Source organism: Anoplophora glabripennis, unplaced genomic scaffold (assembly GCF_000390285.2).
Source record: "Anoplophora glabripennis isolate ALB-LARVAE unplaced genomic scaffold, Agla_2.0 scaffold304, whole genome shotgun sequence".
NCBI lineage: Eukaryota > Metazoa > Arthropoda > Insecta > Coleoptera > Cerambycidae > Anoplophora > Anoplophora glabripennis.
Window position 1 is genome coordinate 440,774 of NW_019416405.1, and position 20,895 is coordinate 461,668.

Sequence of the window (20,895 nt, forward strand, 5' to 3'; positions counted from 1 at the left end):
GAGGTCTCATGACAGTTGCGCATTGGTGACACGAACAAAAGGTGTAATTAATGGAATTTTTTACACTGCGGGAACTTAATTTGACTTTTGTGATGTTTGAAGTTATTACCTTAATAAACAACGGAACTTTACTACGGTTTTAATTTATGTGCTTTTAAGATAATATTTTTTTACTGCGTTAATCCCAGTAGCGAATTTTTATGAGCTCGCTTTTGGAGTTCAAAATTGAAAGCATGTTTAGCACTTTATGCTACAGTACGGGCATAGAGAAACTGTTTCCTTGAACCCTCTATTAGGTTTAATAAATAATAAGTTTAGATTTCTAAAAGTAAGTACAATCATAAATAATAAAATAAAGAACTTTAGTAAGCACTTTTTATAATATGAGTTACATTGAAATCTCATTCAGTTGGACTTCATTTTCATCGTTATGTAAAACTTAAAAATTTTAAATGGATCATATTTTCTTTAATATAGCTATCAGCACGTTTTAGTAATTGTTAATGTTCGTTAAGTTCCGTCACAGCATTTATGACTAGTTGATATATTTGAAAAAAAAAATGATGAACACAAGAGGACTGTAGAACAAAAGAAACTCTTGGGATTTATCCAGGAGATAATGAAGCTAACGTCTCCTTTTAGTAACCCTCATTCCTCTGTACATATTTTAACGAGGCAAAGTGTCAGGAAAAACCTGTTAACCATACTTAACGTATTGCTTCTCTTCCACTTTGATATATACAGGGTGATTTACAACTTATCCAAAAAAAAAAAATTGAGAACAGATGCGTCATGAAGAATGGTGTCAATATCGTAAACAAATTTTTATAGTTTCCGAGACAAAAATTGTTGAAGTTGTAGTATTTTAAACCCTTACATCGCTGTCCCAGGCGATTCCGGATACTGAAATCCGATTTGAGTAGGTATTAACGTTTTTACGATTGTGTTTACATTAGTTTTTCAAATGTTGAAAATGGCTTGCGTGTATTGATGGATATCGTTTTAATTTATGGTAAAGCAAGACAACATTTGTGTTATGGTAGAGCAAGGGAACATTTGCGTTAGTTAAACTGAGTAAGACGGACCCAAATGTGTTTACCTGTCGATGGACAAAATTTTGAACAGTTGTTGTAACATCAGGTATGTCAAATTATTTTATTAATTAAAACCACAAATTAATTTTATTAATTAATAATAACAGCAGCTGCTGATATAAAATAGGTGTTATAAAATTTAATTTATTTCTTTCCTTGGGAAAGAATTCTTTCAATTTTTTGTCCGTTCACTTTTTATTACACATTGCCACCGTGCCGGTCGCCGACTACATGTTTTGCCTTGCGCCAAGGTCAGGTTTTACAGTGGACCAGTTTCCAGTGCCGTGCAAGTGTATTTTTAATAAATAATTTTCGATTCCTCCTTTAAATTAAATTAAATTAAATTTTTTGGATAAGTTCTAAATCACCCTGTATAAGAATTGAATTTGTTTTTATTATTGTCAGTAGAAGTACATAGTGTAGAATTCTCGCTATATTAGGGAAAAATGAAAAAAATATTTTTATACTAAATAGGTAATCAGTAATTTCCAAACTGTAAGAATTGCAGGCCATGTTTTCGCCAATTTTTATATTTACGCAGTTTTATCTCTAGCGTGAAGACTCTGGAACTCTCTTAGTTTGTGTCTAACTTTATTAACCTTGAAATGATGACTGAGATCCACTAACAATTTTTTGTAATAATGTAAAAGACACAATATATATCATTATGCATCGCATATCATTATTATGTGAACGTTAAAACACCACAAAAATATATCTATACCATTAATTTGATTTTGCTTTGCTAGAGATTACCGAATCAGAGATATCGACTGTGACATCGCCTTCATTTCATATTAATTCATTTTGCGTGTGTATCAAAGCCATAGGAGTGTCAAAAACAAATCTCGCGCCACCCCTATTTGTTTGGTGCCGTACCTGTAAAAGAGATGGAGTTGAGGGGTTGCTATGCAACGGTTTTAACTTTCGCTATCGCACGTTTATTGATTATTTTCCGTCTCGACGCTGACGGCGGTCATGGCGTCTTTCAGCTGACAGAAAAACAGAGAATCGCGATAGGTTTTTGTTTCTAGTTTTATTTTCGTTATTTTGTTTGTGATGACACTGTCTTGTTCGCTCGTTTGGGATGGCTTCTAGAAAAATGTAAGTTTTATGACGATTTAATCTAGTTGTATTCCGGCATTCAAATGTCATTTCATTTGTTTTGAATATAACGTTAGAAGTGGCATGTCTTTTCCTGCGATTCTGTAAATGTTATGTGTTTGTTTTAAGTTTTCAGTTTCTATTTTTGCTGTCATATTTCACCTAAGTTAGTACCGTTGATCAAAAAATGAAGTTATAGAAATGGTTCCTACAAAGCAGTGGTTAATATTATTAAAAATTCATGTAATTTTATAGAAGGGCATGCTCTGTCTGAAGTGGGAAAATTAGTTCCTGGTGCCTTTTTATTTATTTAAAGGTATGTTACGAGTAATCGATAGCACGTGTGATACCAGGTCATGTCAGGTCAGTTCCAAAACATTTCATAATGTTATTGATATTGATTGGGGGGAAAAAGTAAAGGTCGCTACAAATTGCCCCTTTGTATAGGAAGGCGGTAAAAATGGAAAGGCCATTTTCACGATAAGCAATTGGCCTTTCTGATCTGATTTAGAAGCACGTAAGTCCTTGAAAAATGGGGCTAATTTCTTTCTGTAAATTGATTCTAAAATTATAGTCCCATTAAGTCAGTTTTAATAAAAACTGCAAATGTTTTCAATAAGCTGATAACCATATTATGCAATTTTAGGTTAGACAACAATTTTTTTTTGTATTTAAATATTTTTTACTAAGGAATCTGATCTTCAGACATGCATCATTGAAATCTTTCCTGATGTTGAGTTTTCACAACTTCTTTTTGTATCCATGTCACCAATGCTTGCTTGTACTGTAGAGGATGCCAAAAGTTAGCTCTGGTCCTAGGAAAACTGTTTCATATACTTTTCTTTTTCATGTGTTTTTTTTTCTGTTTGTTCAATGCCTGACACCCTACATCTCCAAGTAGTACCAAATAAGTTTCGCGCTTGTTTGAGTCTAAGGTTTCCTCGCTGCCTATTTCAAAAATGTAGGCATAACATTGCGTGTGTAGCCTTTGCATCAAACACACACTTATAAGGATGCTTTTTCTATGAGTTTAAGGACTCTAGACTTTAGAAGGTTAGGGAGGAATCGAGGGAAGCATCCTTCTATAAGCTGCTTGGCTGGCTGGGCAAACTTTTTTTACCCATAAACCTTAATCTTACTGCTTTTGCTTTAGCTTCATTTTTCTATTGCATTGTATATCGATATACCTATTCTAGTCTTCTAGGTTTTCTTTTCATTCCAGTGTTGGATGGAAACTGAATTCGCATTCATTCTCTTAGATCTCATGTCTAACATTGAAACGTGAAAATATCAAAGGTGCCAAATGATTGCTGACATTTGACAAAAATAGTATAAAATTTAAAATAGTATATCCAAGATAAGGATGGAACAACATTAGGATCTAGGAAACGGTAAGAGATACGGGGTGGCTCAAATTAGAAAAAAGTTGTGTTCCGGAGATATCCTGAAATTTTGCAAAATCGTTTTATTTTTTCCGCCTTAATTGAAAAACAAATATTAAAAAAAAAAGCACATATACACAGCCACACTTGCGCGCTATACAAAAGCGCCAAAACCTTTGTAAAACCACACGTCGCCTCCGAGAGGCCACAACAACAGGATAATTGTTAAAAACGCCGCGCCGATATTTTGACAAAAAAAACCAACAAAAAAAAAAAAAAACAATTAAAAAACGGCGGGTTCCTCATAACACCACAACAACCAGCAAGAATAAAAAAACCCAAAACGCAAAATAAAAGGGAAGAAAAAACACAACTTTTTTCTAATTTGAGCCACCCCCTTTGTCTTACCGTTTCCTAGATCCTAATGCTACCCTATCCTTATCTTGGACACACTGTATTTGTAGCAGCGCGTTTAAAGTTATAGGTAAATTAAATAAAATTGTATATCCTGCGGCACATAATGTCTATCGTATTCTAGAGAGAAGTGAAACAACAATTTTTTAAGTAAGGATGTTAAATGTTCATATTTAAGTGGTTGCAATTTTACTCTCATTATCCAAAGCCAAATAGTGATTTCACATTTTTTCAAAATTGAGCATCTTATAAAATTTCACCATCTTCAACATGTGTTTGTCAACAGAACTAACCAATATAGTAAAATAATGGCCCTTAACATCTTAAAACAGACAATGTCACTTACACATTACATATCATTTAGTGAAAAAATTAAAATCAACTGCTGGAATTACATACATGTCTTTTTCACTTTTTCACTGATATTTAGCTTCTTTTCATGGCACAAACTAAATCTTTTGGAAAATGACACTTATTTCCTTCGAACTTACGTCTTCAGTTGGCTTCGATAGGAACATATTTCTATTTCTATCACTCAAAGAAGTGGTGGTAAAATTAACTGGGTTGTTACAAATGCCTATAATTAGTGTTAGGAAAATAACTACCACCTTACAATTACCAACCAATCTCTAATAGGCATTAGAAAAATGTTACATTTTAAATGAAAACTGAAATGAATTTAATTATGAAGGCGTTAATTATAGGAAGTTAATCAACTGTCTCTAGTTTTGTTCATTCCCAGTTAATGAGACCCATTCATTTTAGAACCCCTTCCGATAAGTTAATAAATAAATTCAGAACATATCGGGTTGATACGCTAGCCCCTGCTTTAGTCTTTATTAATTGCGACCGAATTAATTCACTGACAAACGTACATATTTTAATTAATTATAGCTCCGTAACAATGTTTTCCAAATTGTATTTTTCCCGATGGCAGTAAATAATCAGTTCAACCCTATTTTTTGTCCTGTTAAGCTCCCTCTGTAAATTTATGCCTGAGGCGCGGTTGTCCATTTGGAGGAACCATTCATCTAGATTGTTGGGGACCGCGGACAATAAAATTGATACAAAATAAAAAATCGTTGATTCCTCATCTAATTAAATCCATTCCTTAAGATTATTAGTTCTATTTTCAAAATAAAATTAAGAAATACAAAATTTCCGAGCTTTATGTGATGGGTCCCAAGTAATGTTAGTAAAGCTTAAATTAAATTGTAAACCGACAGAAACTACATAATTGTAATTGATGTCTGGGACATTTAAAAGGGACTAAATGCCAGTTTCTTGAAAATTTATTTATATTGGACTATAATTAATTCTGTACTGCTTGTTCTAGGAAAGAGATAATATAATATTGATTGTAATAGAATATATTTTTTCATTTGATAATAATCAGTAAGTGAATTGTTCTTTCGAAGGCCTACATGGTTTCCTGTAATATCTAATATTTAATTACGACTATCGGGAGTTTTATGTCAATTCCATATATGTATGTACAGGAAGGGATAATCTCGACAGTTTTGGAGAGTATCTACTTCACATTTTCGTAATCCCGCAGATAGCCTCTGATCCGACGCTTCGCATCGATCAATTTATTCGATACGTATCTAACCGCACCCTAATGCTTGCCCTGAGTTTTGCTGAGGGACATTGGCCATGTGTTTCATTGTCATTTGTGCATGTGTGAATGAGTTTGACGTTTAGCTCGGTCGAGTGTAGGGCACATGTTTTTATGGCAGTCAGCACCATTACTTATTGTGAGCATAGAGCGGCACACGACCCTACTAGAGATTTAGCCTATTTCTGGTACTACAACGCTTATTGCCGCTTAGTAGCATAGTATAACTTACTACTGCTGTTTATTTGATTGTGGTTACAAAGTTTCCGATGTTTAGTTATGATACAGAGATAGGAAGGTAAAAGAAAAATATGTACAAAAAATCTTGGAAAGAGTATATTAATAATGAAAAAATGGAGAAAAAGAACCCTGCCTATTTATACTGTTAGCAAAATAAATAAAACAATTGCAATGTCCCTAATTAAACAGTCAAATAGCGATATTATACATGAAATGTTACTACTCTTACACAATTTCACGTTGTATCGATTAAATCTGACAAAACGGTTATAACTGTGCGTTGCCAGCTAGGGTTCGAAAAGAGTTCTGTTTACCACACCAGATTTGTTGGAACTTTAGACGTATTCTCGTATTACATCTACTGGCGACGTGCCAAAATCTAAATCAAAGGTCCTTAACTCCAGCTCGCAACCGTAGGGGAAGGGTTAGAGGCGATATTTTAAAACTGACGGAATATTTCTGTAAGTTATTGTGCATGCAGAGCGCAGTACTTTCGAATTAATTCTCTCCACATTCGTTTCACCTTATCTTCTCTGGTTCCCGGTGCCGGATTGGACATAAATTTGCTCTGATTGTTTTATTTATTGCGAGAGGACCAAATATACCAGTGACTAAAGCAGACACTAGGATTCAGGAATGAAAATTTGTCCGTATTTTTCTTTATTTTTTAGGATGATTTGCCACCTGTGAAAAAAAAATTAACAAATTAGTGAAATAAACCCTGGTACCAAAAAGACCAGTCAGTGTTATTTTTATGAAAGTAAAAATATGTGAAACATGCTAATAGTTGTAATAACTCAAAGCTTAGTATGTCTTTCATTGATGCAAATACCTGTTATATTATTGTTTGTATCTAGAATAACAGAGAGGAACGGGAAAGAAACAATATTACTGGTTTTTCTCAATACACCACTTGAGTATGGATTTCAAATATTGTTCTTGATTAATAGTTTTGTAAACATTTGAAGCAAGAACAAATTATGGAAAAGTGTTTTATAGAATATCAGTGTGTGGAAAAACTAGAACTTCATGAGTCACTCTAAACGAGACAGACAGGAAGTTGGAAAATAATGACGAGTCATTCCCAGACAAATTCAGTCATATTATATTCGGTTCACTTCTGTAACGATCCCTCTTTTGTTTCTAAAAGTTGGTCTTCTTAATATTATGTCATTTTGGAATTATCTAATATACTACAAGAATGAATGGTGATCAGATGAATAATTATCTGTTTTTTTTTGGGCATAAGAATTTGACAGTAATTTGAATATGCAGAACAGTATTCTTAAAGCTTTTTGCAACTGTCATTGTTTATCACATATTTGATTCTGGGAATAATTTCAATAATAAAGTTGTAACTCGTGCAAATTCCCAAGAATTATTATATTTCTTACGAATTTCAAATGTTACATTTTCATGATTAACAATGTTGGAAATGCTTGAACTTTTCAATAGTTAATAATTTACTTCAAACATTAAATCTTGCCGACAATCATAATCGTTAGCAACAACAATTGAAATAATTTATTTTGGTTCTTTCACAGGCAAGTAATAAATAAGAATTGGCTACACTCCAACTCTACCTTCGTTTGTAATTTCATGTTATAGATAATTTGATATCATAAATTTTAATTTAAAAAGGCCTCCATATTTTCGAAGGATTCTAAAATTAAGTCCTCTTTCTTCTTTTATCATTTAGATTAGTCTGATGTTTATTGTTATGGAAATCATAGAAAACTTTCCTTCTGAATACGGTTAATTATACAACAAAAATACTGAATGGCCTTACATCATGCAAAATCATAAAAGTAGCACATAGCATAGCATAGCACTACTTCACTTTTTGGTCCCTTATGAAATCATACTAATGAAGGACACGTATTGTGGGTCAGCCGGTTCAGCGACGTAGAAATGACGATTTGCAGTAATAACTTACACATCAAAAACATGCGTAACAAAAGAGTGGCATAAGTAAAGAGAAGGGTGGCGTTTCCCCCTAGTGTATCTAGGTTAAAATTAAATGAGTCATCTATTATGTCATCCATCGGTGGCGTAGGTCCTTTTGTTTACCTATTAATCATATGTTAGGTGGGGAAAAGTTTTAAAATTAGAAAGTTTCTAGTTTTAGTCGAGGAATGAAACAATTTGTACAGTAAAAATGGACCTGGATTTGATAAAATGTGAAATGTTACTCGGGAGAATAAAATTAACAATTAAAATTAGCATGTCATTTTAACAAAAAAAAAATAAATAAATTATGTAATTTTTTACAGTCACACTGAAGTCGACTTTAAGTAAAGTTTGCCAATTACTAAAGTTTGCCAATTACCATAGGAACATAATAAGCTAAAGGGTAGGTAGTTTAACCTTAAGGGAGCTTTGAGGCATTGTCACAACAATATGTTACAATGGTAATCAGGAAACTTTACTTAAAGCCGACTTTAGTGTGATTATAAAACTTGACGTTAATCAGTAATGTCTCCGGTGAATATTATATTTCAATTGATAAGTATTGTTCCCTGCATGTCAAAAAACATGTTATCATCTTACTTTAATAATACTAAGGCGATTATAACTAATTGCAGATTTTAAACCTGATCGTAGCTTAAATCTTAAATCATAAATATATAAGAACTAGTGTTTGAATGTTATTTGATTATAAAATACATATATGGATAAAGATACAGCATCTGCTGAATGAAGTGTCACGGCAACCCCTAAACATATTTCAAATTTTTAAAGGGGTAACTCATGCAAACAGAGTCGATGGTGGTTTGTTGTATTGTCTCGTTCTCCCTCCGAAAATCAAAATAGAAGTTATTTAATGTTGCACATGTATATGTATTCATTATAGAGACGATACGACGACCGTATATTGATATTGTTATTGTTGTTATTGTTATGTGGAAATAGAAGCTTAAGCTTATTGCTGTCAGTTGCAACATGTAGACCTGAACATGATTACAAAGTAGGTAATCCCAATATACCGAAATTAAATAAGTGAAACATGTGAAACAAAAATAATTACATTGTTCGGTAGTAACACACGATTCTGTAAGAAGTACTGTCTTGTACGGATGTCAAAATGTCCCTTCTTTAATTTTAAGTCATAAATCTCGTAGTCTCACATCTCTGTTACGGACGAAGATGTTATATGTGGAGTAGATTTTATAGCAAACCCTGTATGAGATCATCTCCGCATGTCTGACCATATGAGACACATAAGACCATATAGTTCCAGCAAACTCAAGATGCGGACGAATATATAACTAACAAATTAATATAGATTCTACGTTTTCAACCCATGTGCCAATTTTCTGTTGTTACGATATCCAATCGACTCTAATGGAACACAGGAATATGCACGCATTTGCGTATGTTCTGTTTTAGCAGCTAAATAGTCATGCAACTGAAAATCGCAAGTGTGCGCAGGGCTTTATGTCTATAATTTACACGAACACATTTTACTTAGGTATATAATGTAATCATTCTAAAAATTATTGGAACCAACAACGTGCTAGGTATGTATGTGTTTATCACAAAGTCACTTTAGCAGTAGTTTTAACTTTCTGAAACGTAGTAATAATATACAGGGTGTTAATGAACTGTAAATACACGGATTTGTATTGAGTAAAATGTAATAATATTAAAATATCACTTACCTCAACATTGCAAGGAGCCACCTTCTGATTTTCACAGAAAATGTTCGATGTACCCACCATTTGCTTGGACACAAGCTTCAGCGCGACGTATCCAATTCGCTCTCATGCGATTGCTAAATAAGTGCGCCATTTTCAAAAGAAAACTTGAAAATGCCGCGATAAAATACATGTATTTCAGCAGTTCCAAAACGGTTTTAAACATATTCTTAATTTGCTTTTTTCTCTATAAGTTTAAACTTCTGATACAAGTTTGTGACATTAGTTAACTCAGGTTTTACTCTTTTTTCACTCCAAAGGTATTTCCATTGAATTAGCAGTAACGAACACAAATCATTTATTATAATATCCCAATATTATAACCAAATAAATAATGATAAAAGAGAAATTTTTTGGTTACGCTGTATATTACTTTCCATCTCCATTGCTTCCAACGGCAAATTAACACTTCACTCGAAACGTTTCGAGAGGCTTAATTAAATTTTATTCGGTGCTCACATAAACGCCACGATTACGATCATTCCATTTCCTCCTTACCATTGGCGGATCCGCAGTACAGATTGCCGCTAATATAGATGATTAAATCCGCAATCCACCCTGGACCTGTCTGTCTCACAGCAACCCTCGTATATTCCCAGAGGGGGACCCGATGCATTTACTTTTTGGTAAAGGCCCTGTCTGCGGGAAGAAAATTTATGAAAGCGGCTATCGCAAACATGAACCTCTGTGTTTGCGATGATATATTTCTGTGTCTTGGTTGGAAATCGGAAAAGGTTTTTAAGATAATGTTTTAGAGGAGTGTACTATTCAAAAACGTTGGCGTAGTTCATCAAATTAAATAAAAACGTATTCGGTAATAACACAGCCACACAAAAAAGTTGTCTGTACATACTTTTCATGCGACATATGTTATCCGTAGTATTTTTGCCTCCTGATCACGAATCCAGTGTCAGAATTGAGTTATCACATCACAGGAATTTCCTAACCTCAAAAAAAAAGGTTAAAAATAGCAAAAATTCACGAAAAAGTGCTAGGAAAAATACTATATTCAAATGTTTATTTATATGGCTGTCAGAATGGATAGTTTTTTTCTAACCTCAAGACCTCAATTAAGTCAGATATCAGGAATTTTCAAAAAATAACAGATTCGCGCCAAAGAGTGACCGCAAAAAGCCTGTGATTTTCGGCCGTTTTTTCACAATTCGCAGAGAATTAAAAAATATATATAAAAATATGTTTTTGGTCGCAAATTACTAGTCGTAAAAAACTGAAATGAGCATAGCTTTTAGTATTTTGAAAATTTTTAAAATCACCCCTACTTATTGGTTGAAAAAATGTCAAAAATTGAAGAATTTGAATATTACCAATTAATATAAAAACTATTGGCATGTGAATTATCTTAATATATGGAATTTTTACAATAATTATTTCTGATATTCTCTATTTTTGGGGATGATTCCACCCCCTGAGCGCGCTTATGGGTGAATTTTCTAATTCAACACGCTTATTTCAGTCATGAGAATAAATGTTTCGTTGTATCACGAATCATTCGATAGAAAAATTCACATGCTAATAGTTTTTATATTTATTGGTAATATTCAATTCTTCATTTTGGGCGTCTTTTCAACCCCTAAATAGGGGTGATTTTTAAAAATTTTCAAAAAACTAAAAGTTATGCTCATCTTAATTTTTTACGACGAAAAATTTGAGACCAAAAGCATATTTTTATCTATTTCGTTTAGTTCTCTGCGATTTTTGCGGTCACTCTTTGGTATACAGGGGTTTTCTGGGTTGCTGATCACGGATCCGAAGTCAATTTTGCAAAATTCGAGATGGCGTATCCAAGATGGCTGACCAAATATTCAAAAAATAACATTCGCGCCAAATTTAGTATAGGGGGTTTTCGGGGCCGCTGATCACGGATCCAGGGTGAGAATTGCGAAATTCATTTTGTAATATTTTTGTTTACTTTATAACCTGAGTACGCAATCGTGTTAAATAAACATTTTACGTTCAAACAGGTTGATTTTTTTAAACTGTAAATATTTCAATAAAAATAGCAAAAACTCACTTTTTTGGCGAAAGGCTTTATTGAGTACCTAATTCTTCTATAAATCTGAAATTTCATTTAGATGGCGATTTATAAACTCAGAACTGTCTCCTTCCTTCTCAAGTTTTTAAGATTGGTCGTCGATGCTTCTTAATAAGTTAAATGATACGTCATTAAGTCACACTCAATGGAATTGAAGCAATACAATACCAATACCGTACAGAGTACAGACAGGTTGAATAAATTCATCTTCTTTCAAATGCGCGTGGCAACGTTACCAGACTAGCACCGGAGCTCATTTTCTGTCTGAACATCGGAAGGTTAAGAAAAAAAACCTAATGGTTACGCTTCCATATTTATTTAAACTTTATTAACTTCCCTTAGTAAAATATGTTCTAAACGCATTTCTGTGTACCCTGTTCAAAACATTTTTTTTAATTAAACAAGACTCGGTATCTATTTTATCCCATGTCCAATGCCGGTCCTGACACCCTCATAGCATTTCAAATAGGGGAGTATCGGCCCTATGTATGGCATCGCACACACTGACAGTAAGGCGATGACCAGGGTTCCCTGCACCCGCTGGGGAAGTTCACTGACGACGTCGAGACGCGGTGGCGTCGCTTTTGCAGCGGATTAAACTCGTTTCGGTGCTCCCAACCACCACCGCGGCTGCAGTTGTCGGTCTATTCGATTATAGTGTGCAGACGAGAAACGTACTTCCGCGACACGGTGGCAATTGAGAGTTGCGTTTGGATCTTGAGGCATATCCGGAGTGTTACAGTATTCGCTTGTCAGTGGTGTTCCTTCAGAGCTGGAAACAATGGAGGCCTCTGGTAAATTTTAAATACTTGTAATGTTTATAATAATTTAGATTTATTGGTATCGTGTAAATAATATACAGCGTGATCGGTTAAAGCTACGGAGCGGTCATATGTCCAACACCATTCGTGCTGTTTTTTTAAAGTAAAAAATCTATTGACAAATATGGTCAAAAAAAGTTGTTGTGATATATTTTCAAGTTCCTTAATTTCATCGCTAGGGGACACATTTGACATGGTATTACAAAAATCATGAGTAATCCCAAATATCTTGCATATGCATACCTTCAATGTAACTCAGAAATCTACGTATAATATCTCTACAAATTTAGTCTCAGCAATATTTTTCTATTGATCATGACAACTGTATCACGCATTTTACTTGTTAGTAGACGTTTCGAAAATCAGTCCGTTTTCGTTTTCAAAACTGCGTTTGACATTTCGTTTTCAAATAAGTTTAAACGTTTCAAATTTTTATTTGTTTATTTGCTACTGATGTAATATTTATCCTATCACTTATTTATCACGAGATAAAGCATGAAAATACCTTTCCAACGAGATATAACACGATGGAGTTTTGATGAGCCAATCCTTAAAAAATGCATTTTTCTGATCAGACATTACGGGCTTCCCCCACCCTTTCTGTCGAGAGATAGAACAAAATCTCGATAACAAAAGTTATGCGTAATGAATCCGTCTATCCATTTTTTTACTATTTAATATACCGGAATAGGAAACATTTCTGAGAAAAATTCAACTGTATGTTTTGGTATGTAGATTGCGCCCGTCGAGCTACGAACTTGAAAACTATTTCCAGTGGTTTCTCTTGGTTGATTTATTAATCAAACTTTTTTCCAAAAGTTACTATACTTTCCCTAATATCGTACCTCGCCGACCTTTTTAGTGGGACACCCTGTATATAAAATTTACTTAACTTACAATGTTTTTATTAAATACCAAAACACCAAACGAGCATGATTTTTGAACCAGCTAGTAGGTAATTGTGGAATAACTATAGATAAGAAAATTAATGGTTTACTTTTTTGTTATCAAACATTTCCAGTGCTGCTCAAAAGCGGAAAATTTCCTTTGTTCTTAAAGTATCTTTGGATGAGTGTAAGGGCTCTTAAAACAGCATTAGATTATTGTTTGTTTAGCAGCAGTCAGACAGGTTGTAAAAATAGAACCGTATTCCCTAAATTCCAGCAGTGCATTAACTTTGGCTTGTTGGATTTTTTGTAATGGGGAGTGACGAATGACAAATATAGAATTTACTACACTGCGTATGTTACAGTTAGCTGACAGGGAAAGAACTGGCTAAAGTAGTAATATAAATCGTTACACGACTAGAACGGTTTATGGAATAAACTACTTTTATTGGGTAGATATTGTTGAACTTATTCCTGTCGTTAATGATATTTCGACATGTTAGTTAAATGAGACGTTCACATTAAAATAAATAGCTATGTATATTACCTATTGGTAATACTTATAGACAGTGGCGGCTCTTGACTTTCATTCTAGGGAGTGCGGAAAAATTTAGATACCTACAAAGTATTGAAAAAAATATATATAATTGGGCAGTTTAATTTTAAATATTGAAATATAGGGAAACTGTGTTCAACATTTTTTTTTATAGTGAGAGTATATTCTTCTGCTTTTGTCCGAAATAAACTTCAATTACTTTTCCATTAAAGTTTGGTTTTTCTCGCACCATTGATTTTTCAATACATAGTACTGTTAGTCTGTCTTTACAATCAATTTAAACTTTTACAATGTTTAAAAAAACCGTCAGAGGGGTCGAAATTGGGAAAAAATGTACATACGGTCAATCCCGGAATCTGCGCCATAAATTGGACGTTAACCGGGATATCCTGGTGGATAACATGTGGTATTTGAGAAAACTTACAAATGCGGAAATACCTCACAGATTCGAGTTTGCTTCAACAGCAGTTAATGACTAAACAGTTTGAAATTGATAGAAATGTTCCTTCAGATAATTTTTACGTTACCTTCGCTGCACGTCGTTATGGCCCAATATTTCTCTCTGATTTATGTTGGAATAGAAATAATAGTAATTAATTGATAATTTCAATTGCAGGTACGAATAATGGAACAGAAGCTCGCATGGTCAGTGCAGAGTGACGCGAATAGCGCACAGATCCACAGGCTAGAGGGTGAAGTTGAGGAGCAGCGTCAGCTGCGGCTGCACGACGCCAAACAGGTGGAAGCCAAAGCGGCCCGCATCAAGGAATGGGTCACGAATAAACTCAAGGAACTAGAGATACAGAATCAGACGCTCAAGGAGCAGAACATTAAGTGCAATCAGCAGCTAGAGTTGCTCAAAAACCATCTCGCCTTGGCGGACAGGAGGAGGTCGGAGAGCAGTTCGCCTGAGTCTAGACAAGTGAGTTTTGTTTTCATGGTTTGGTCCTAGCGCAAATTATTCAGAGTATAAAATCTCCATGATCTCGACATCAGATTCTAAAAATTTTTGTTAAAATTTGGCACTTGAGGTGAATAAACAACAAAGCTTCTTAAAATTATGCTGTCGCCTTTATTTGTGACGCAAACAAACAAGAATCAAATGTTCAAAAGATGAAATTTATTATTCCAGTTGGGCGCATCATCCACTGGCACAAGCAGTCAACGGCACCGCAGGCACCAATCCGTCTGCTTATCTACGAATTCTAACTTTGAACCAGTCATACCGAGTACCCTAGTAACCAGCGTCAACTTTGGCACGAGTAATTCCAGTATGGATCCATTAACAGACGAACTGCGTGCCGCTGTGGACAACCTTAGCATAGGAAGAATTCCCAGCAGCAGCGCAAGTGATCCAGATTTGGCACATGACTATGCCGAAATCTATACACCGAGTAGGGAGAAAGTTGCTTGGCCCAGGGCTCCTACACCACCGATACATCGATTTCCGAGCTGGGAGGATAGAATTTATCAGGTTTGTATATAGTCGTGGACAAGAAAAAGGTGTACAACCCATAACTTTTCTTTTTATGAAACAGTGTAAGGTGGAAACTTTTTTATTGTCCACCACTATTCTATATAGTAGGTATTAAAGTCAATATAAAACATTGATTTTGAGATCTAAATATAGAGATAGATAGAGGTCATATCTTTAGTTCAGCTTATAGGTGTGGTAAACTACTCATTTCTTATTGACGAACAAAATAGCCTAAGTACGCAACTAAAAAATTGTTTATTCCAAATAATAAGTAATAATATGCATATGATACAGGTAGCCGCAGATGGTTTAACACTAACAGGTACTACCCCGAGTGATATTGGTCCAGAACAAGCTGGATATCAGGACATACCAGTTCCTGTTTATGCCACAGTTAAAGGTCGAGCTAGTCAAATTAGGTCAATACCTTTTACTGGTGATTCATCTGATGATTCCAGTGATGGTGAAGGAAATAATACAACTGTAAGTTTTAAAATAATTTTGTTTTTAAAAACCCCAAATGACAGAACTACTTTATATCTGATAACAATGTTGCCCTTACTATTTTTTCATTGAATTGTTTTTGGATTGACTTTTACTTAAATGTTTCGTTAACAAAAAATGAAATTTACTAAACAAATTTGTTTAATTGTAAACATGCAGGCCGTAGATGGGACAAATACTCACAGTAGAAGTTCAGGAGAAACTTCTGGATCTAGTCCAGGAAAAAGAACAGCATCAAGTAGTAGCGGTTCTCCTAGTAAAAGTAAAACACGAGGTAATTCGGCAGTTCATAATTTTTGTTATTATTTTTTTATATTTGATTATTCTAAAACTTTTATTTTGTTCTTTGAATTAATATTGACAAAAAGGTGTTTCAGACACCTCTTTCGAATCGGGGATGTCGGATGATTACGCAGTGCCTCCAGATGCTCTTAGTTGTGATACCACCAGCCTCGAATCTTCTATGTTACTTAGAGCTTCATACTTAGATAGTCCAAAGAGAATTGAAAGCTTGGAAAAAAGCGGTTCACTTGCAAAATTAGGTACTTATTTACATTCCTTACACTCACGCTGTTTCTAATAAAAATTATTCAAGGTGGTAAATTAAAAACATGGAGAAAGAAATGGTTTGTTTTAAAGAATGGAGTCCTCACCTATTACAAGAGCCAAAATGATATTAATAGGAAGCCTCAAGGTCAAATTTTATTGGACGAAATATGTAAAATAACACGAGCTGAAGGGTCCAATACTTTCGAAATCGATACAGGGAAGAAAACTTACTATTTAACGGCTGATTCGATTACAGCTATGGAAGATTGGGTTAAAATCTTACAAAATGTGCAAAGGAGAAATGCAACTAAACTACTTTTGAGCAGAGAAGAAAATAAGCCCTCAATACAGGGCTGGATAAAAAAGAATAAGTGCGGCCACGATAAAACTTGTTGGTGTGTTCTAATAGGGAAAATGTTTTTATACTTCAAAGCTCCAACGGATACAGTAAGTTCTTGTTTTTAAAGGAAGGCATAGAAACTTGCTTTCTTTTTTTTTTTAGACACCACTTGGTCAAATTAACATGAGAGACGCTAGAGTGGAAGAAATAGAACATTTGTCTGATTCTGATTCTGAAGAACGGGATCCAGAGCAGCCGGATTTCACTATTGGTATTTTTCCAACCAATCAAGCGCCTACTTACCTGGCTATACCAGGAAAACAGGTAAGGCTAGTTTGTCACTAGATACGAGCAGAAAGTTATCAATAAAGTAAATTGAATTAAAAAACTGAGCAATGGAAATGAAAATAACTCTGCAAAGATCAAAGCTATATATTAACAAAGCTTTTGACACAAGTGCCTAATATGTATGAGTACATTAAAAAAATTGAATCAAATTTTTGTAGGAAAAAGACGCTTGGTTGTATCATTTGACGGTAGCAAGTGGTGGGGGTCCGAGTACCGGAACCCAATACGAACAACTGATTTATAAATTAATGGAAGTTGATGGGGACCCTAATTGCGTCTTATGGAGACATCCAGTGCTTTTACATGTGCCTTGTACCAAAGACGGTGCTGTACCATCATACTTTCCTCTAACTAGTCTGCCTACTGAAACTTTCCAAGTAAGTAACCAACTTTATTTCATACAAGTTGCGCCTTCTCGAGCACAAGAAAATTTCATCTTTCACTATCCCCATATTTATAGACTAAAATTGAAATATTATTTTCACAGGCCGAAGCGATAAAGCTGTTTAAGTGTCTCCAGCTTTTCATGTCAGCCGCAGTGGATCAAGCCGGCATAGACTACCATGTGGTACTGGCTCAGAACGCCCTGCAACAGTGCTTGGACATGCCAGAACTGCAAGCTGAACTAATTTGTGCTCTCATCAAACAGACCAGCAAGAGTGCCCCTTTGCCAAAACTGGGAGTCCAGGTATCCACACAAAAATTGCTTAAAAAAGGCGTAAGTGTGCTTCTTATATTTAGTTTTTATACTAAGTTTAGATAACTACAGATCTTTTTAAAACACTAAGGCGCTGGTTACATTGGATTTGAATTCATCCGAAAATTTGTTTATATAAAATCATATGATGTCATAAGCAAACTATTTAATTATACAAACGGAGCAGTTACATTGGATATGAATTCGTAGTATAATCTCGTTCCTGGGCGCAAATGCGGCCGGCTTAATAATAATAATAATATGCCGCCTCCTCTTCCGCACAAGTCTCTGACTTCTGGGCTAATTCTTGTCGTTAGAATGAGGGGTAGAGATATTATTATTATTATTATTATTATTACAGTAGAACTCGCTTATAACGAGCAGGGGATATAATGAGCACTTGGTTATAACGAGCAAATTGAAATGTCCCTTCCGAATTCCCTATGTAATACGTGTATTTTTGTTCGGCTATAACGAACTCGTATATAACGAGGGCTTGGCTATTACGAGCTTTGATTTTGGTCCCGCGCAACAGTGATCTCGGCTATAACGAGTTATCGTAGAACCAGTTTTTACGCACATGACATCAAATGAACGCAAAAACTTGCGTAAACATATCCAATTTTGACGTCTTTGACTTAGTTCAGTACGACATGGTAGACGAAAATCTCGAAGTGGCTGAATTCCCAAATGAAATTCAAATCACACAGCGATTAACCCATCAATAGATGAAGAGTGATGAAGAAGAGACGGGAAGCGATGAGGTTACAGTTCCTTCGACACATGAAGCCATCTCTGCGTTAAAAACCATAGTATCATACGTCAAATTCAAATATCCAGAAAACGAGCAGTTCTTAAATGCCACTGATCGGTTGCAAAGAAATATCAGTCAGGAGATATTAAGCAAAAGAGTGGTGCAAAAAAATATTACAGAATTTTTTCGTTAATAATAAATGCTATGTAATGTAACTTAACCTATAGTTATACGTATCTATGTTATGTAGATAAATAATATTATATGTTTGAAAATAAAAATACAAGTGCAATGCAGCTATAATTATGTGTCCAATAATTGTCAGCATAGTTGGCGATGGCGACGTCTATAACGAGCACTCGCGTATAACGAGCAAATTTTGCATTCCCGTGAATGCTCGTTATAACCGAGTTTTACTGTATATCAATTTTTTTAAACAGTTTTTAGTGGACTGCACTTATGGCTACCGTTCGAGGTTTCTACTTATTTGTATGCTTTAAAAATTTGTACGAATTAATCTGACATCTTGCATGAATCAGTATGATTTTGTATGAACCAATTTACATCCATTGTAACCGTCACATAAAACTTGTTATGTACAAGCGGGTTCTTTGCCGCTTTGAGATACTTTGTTTTAATTGAAATCGGCGTGTCTATAAACCTGTCATGCTGCCATATGTTTCCAACGTGTGTATTTTTTTCTAAACATTGTTTATTTTAGCAATCCTGCATGGTGGCTTAATAAAGCTTTTTATTTCCGGTGCTTCAAAAAAAACGTGGCCGCAGGTTAACGAGCATGCGTTATATACTAATATTACTTAACATTATAATTAACATTTTTGATGAAATATTAAATCAAGTTTTCTTATGTATATATAGGGTGTCCCTCTAAGGTCGGTGAGGTACGATATTATTGAAAGTATAGGTTTTAGAACTTCGGGAAAAAAATGGATAGCGTAACTTTCGTTTTTGACATTTTGTTCTATATCTCGACCGAAAGGGTGGAGGAAGCTCCTAATTATGATCAGAAAAATGCATTTTTTAAAAATTGGCTCATCAAAAGCCCATAGTGTTATACCTCGTTGTAAAAGTCTTTTCATGCTTTATCTCGTAGTGAATGTGTAATGTCATTTACCTTAATATGGAAACCTATACATACCATGATTTCAAAAACATGCCGTTTTGTGAATTTTCTCAAAAATTTTAAATGCAATGCATGCAGCACATTCTTTTATAAACACGTTTTGTTTTGGTAATTAAATGTCTTTTCGTAAGTGTCACGTTTCTCAATTCATTATCATTATTTATTTTCTGCTCACTAACAACTTGATAGCAAAAAAAGATATTGAACCCCTTTTAGCGTCAAAATGTAGCTATTTTTATGCTCTTCAAACTAACCTATAAAAAGTTTTATCTTGCTATTTCAGTTTTTTAAGAAAACGTGAAACAACCTAAACTTTGATAAATAGCGCCAATAAATAAACAACACTTATCGTTAGAAATTTCAAACTTATACCATATTCATTAATTTTTTGTACTGAATTCATTTATGTAAAGAAAACTACAGCATTGCATTTAGAATTTTTGAGAAAAATCCCTAAAACGGTATTCTTTTGAAATAACGTCATCTATAGGTTTACATATTGAGGTAAGACCTTTGCAACGAGGTATAACACTATGGGCTTTTGATGAGCCAATCTTAAAAAAATGCTTTTTTATGACCAGACATTAGGGGCTTCCCCCACCCTTTCTGTCGAGAGATAGAACAAAATGTCAATTACAAAAGTTACGCGCAATGAATCCGGTTATCCATATTTGTACTATTTAAAATACCTGAATAGGAAACATTTCTGAGAAAAATTCAAGTCAAGTGGACGAACTACTAACTTGAAAACTATTTCCAGTGATTTCTCTTGGTAAATTTATTAATCAAAATGTTTTTCCCAAAGTTCTGAGACCTATACTTTCTTTTATATCGTACCCTGCCGACCTTAGTGGGATACTCTGTATATATCAATTTATTTATCACATATATTATGGTAATATGATTTCTTAAAATAAGTTTTAAAAAGATCTGATTTATGTTTAGTTTTTTTAATACTTGCCATTTGCTTGACTCACACTCATATTTTTATTTTCTGTTAATCCCACTACTATCACTACCAACAAAACCCCATTATTTCATACAATAGGATTATTATAGATGGAAAAAAGTGTCTAATATAATTTTTTTGCTTTATCAAAATGGGGTACAATTCGTATATTTTTGCACATTCATTGTTTCTAAAAGCTTATATTTCTGAAATACCTTTAAAAAATTTAAAGTAAAAATATGAAATACTAGTCGAAATCATATAAT

General features: G+C 34.2%; 1 protein-coding gene across 3 annotated transcripts in view; it reads left to right on the plus strand.

Annotated features, from left to right (window-relative positions):
- The window catches only part of LOC108911280 (uncharacterized protein CG43867), a 375,733-nt gene that overhangs the window by 350,315 nt on the left and 4,523 nt on the right, over positions 1-20,895 (plus strand). For 2 of the 3 annotated variants that reach the window (XM_018716179.1, XM_018716181.1), the window contains exons 5-13: positions 14,484-14,789; positions 15,000-15,341; positions 15,639-15,827; positions 16,008-16,122; positions 16,226-16,390; positions 16,444-16,844; positions 16,900-17,061; positions 17,244-17,462; positions 17,573-17,803. In XM_018716179.1, coding sequence (XP_018571695.1) covers positions 14,484-14,789; positions 15,000-15,341; positions 15,639-15,827; positions 16,008-16,122; positions 16,226-16,390; positions 16,444-16,844; positions 16,900-17,061; positions 17,244-17,462; positions 17,573-17,803 — 2,130 coding nt within the window. The remainder of the gene's footprint in view (positions 1-14,483; positions 14,790-14,999; positions 15,342-15,638; positions 15,828-16,007; positions 16,123-16,225; positions 16,391-16,443; positions 16,845-16,899; positions 17,062-17,243; positions 17,463-17,572; positions 17,804-20,895) is intronic. The other variant, XM_018716180.1, reaches the window with a different exon arrangement.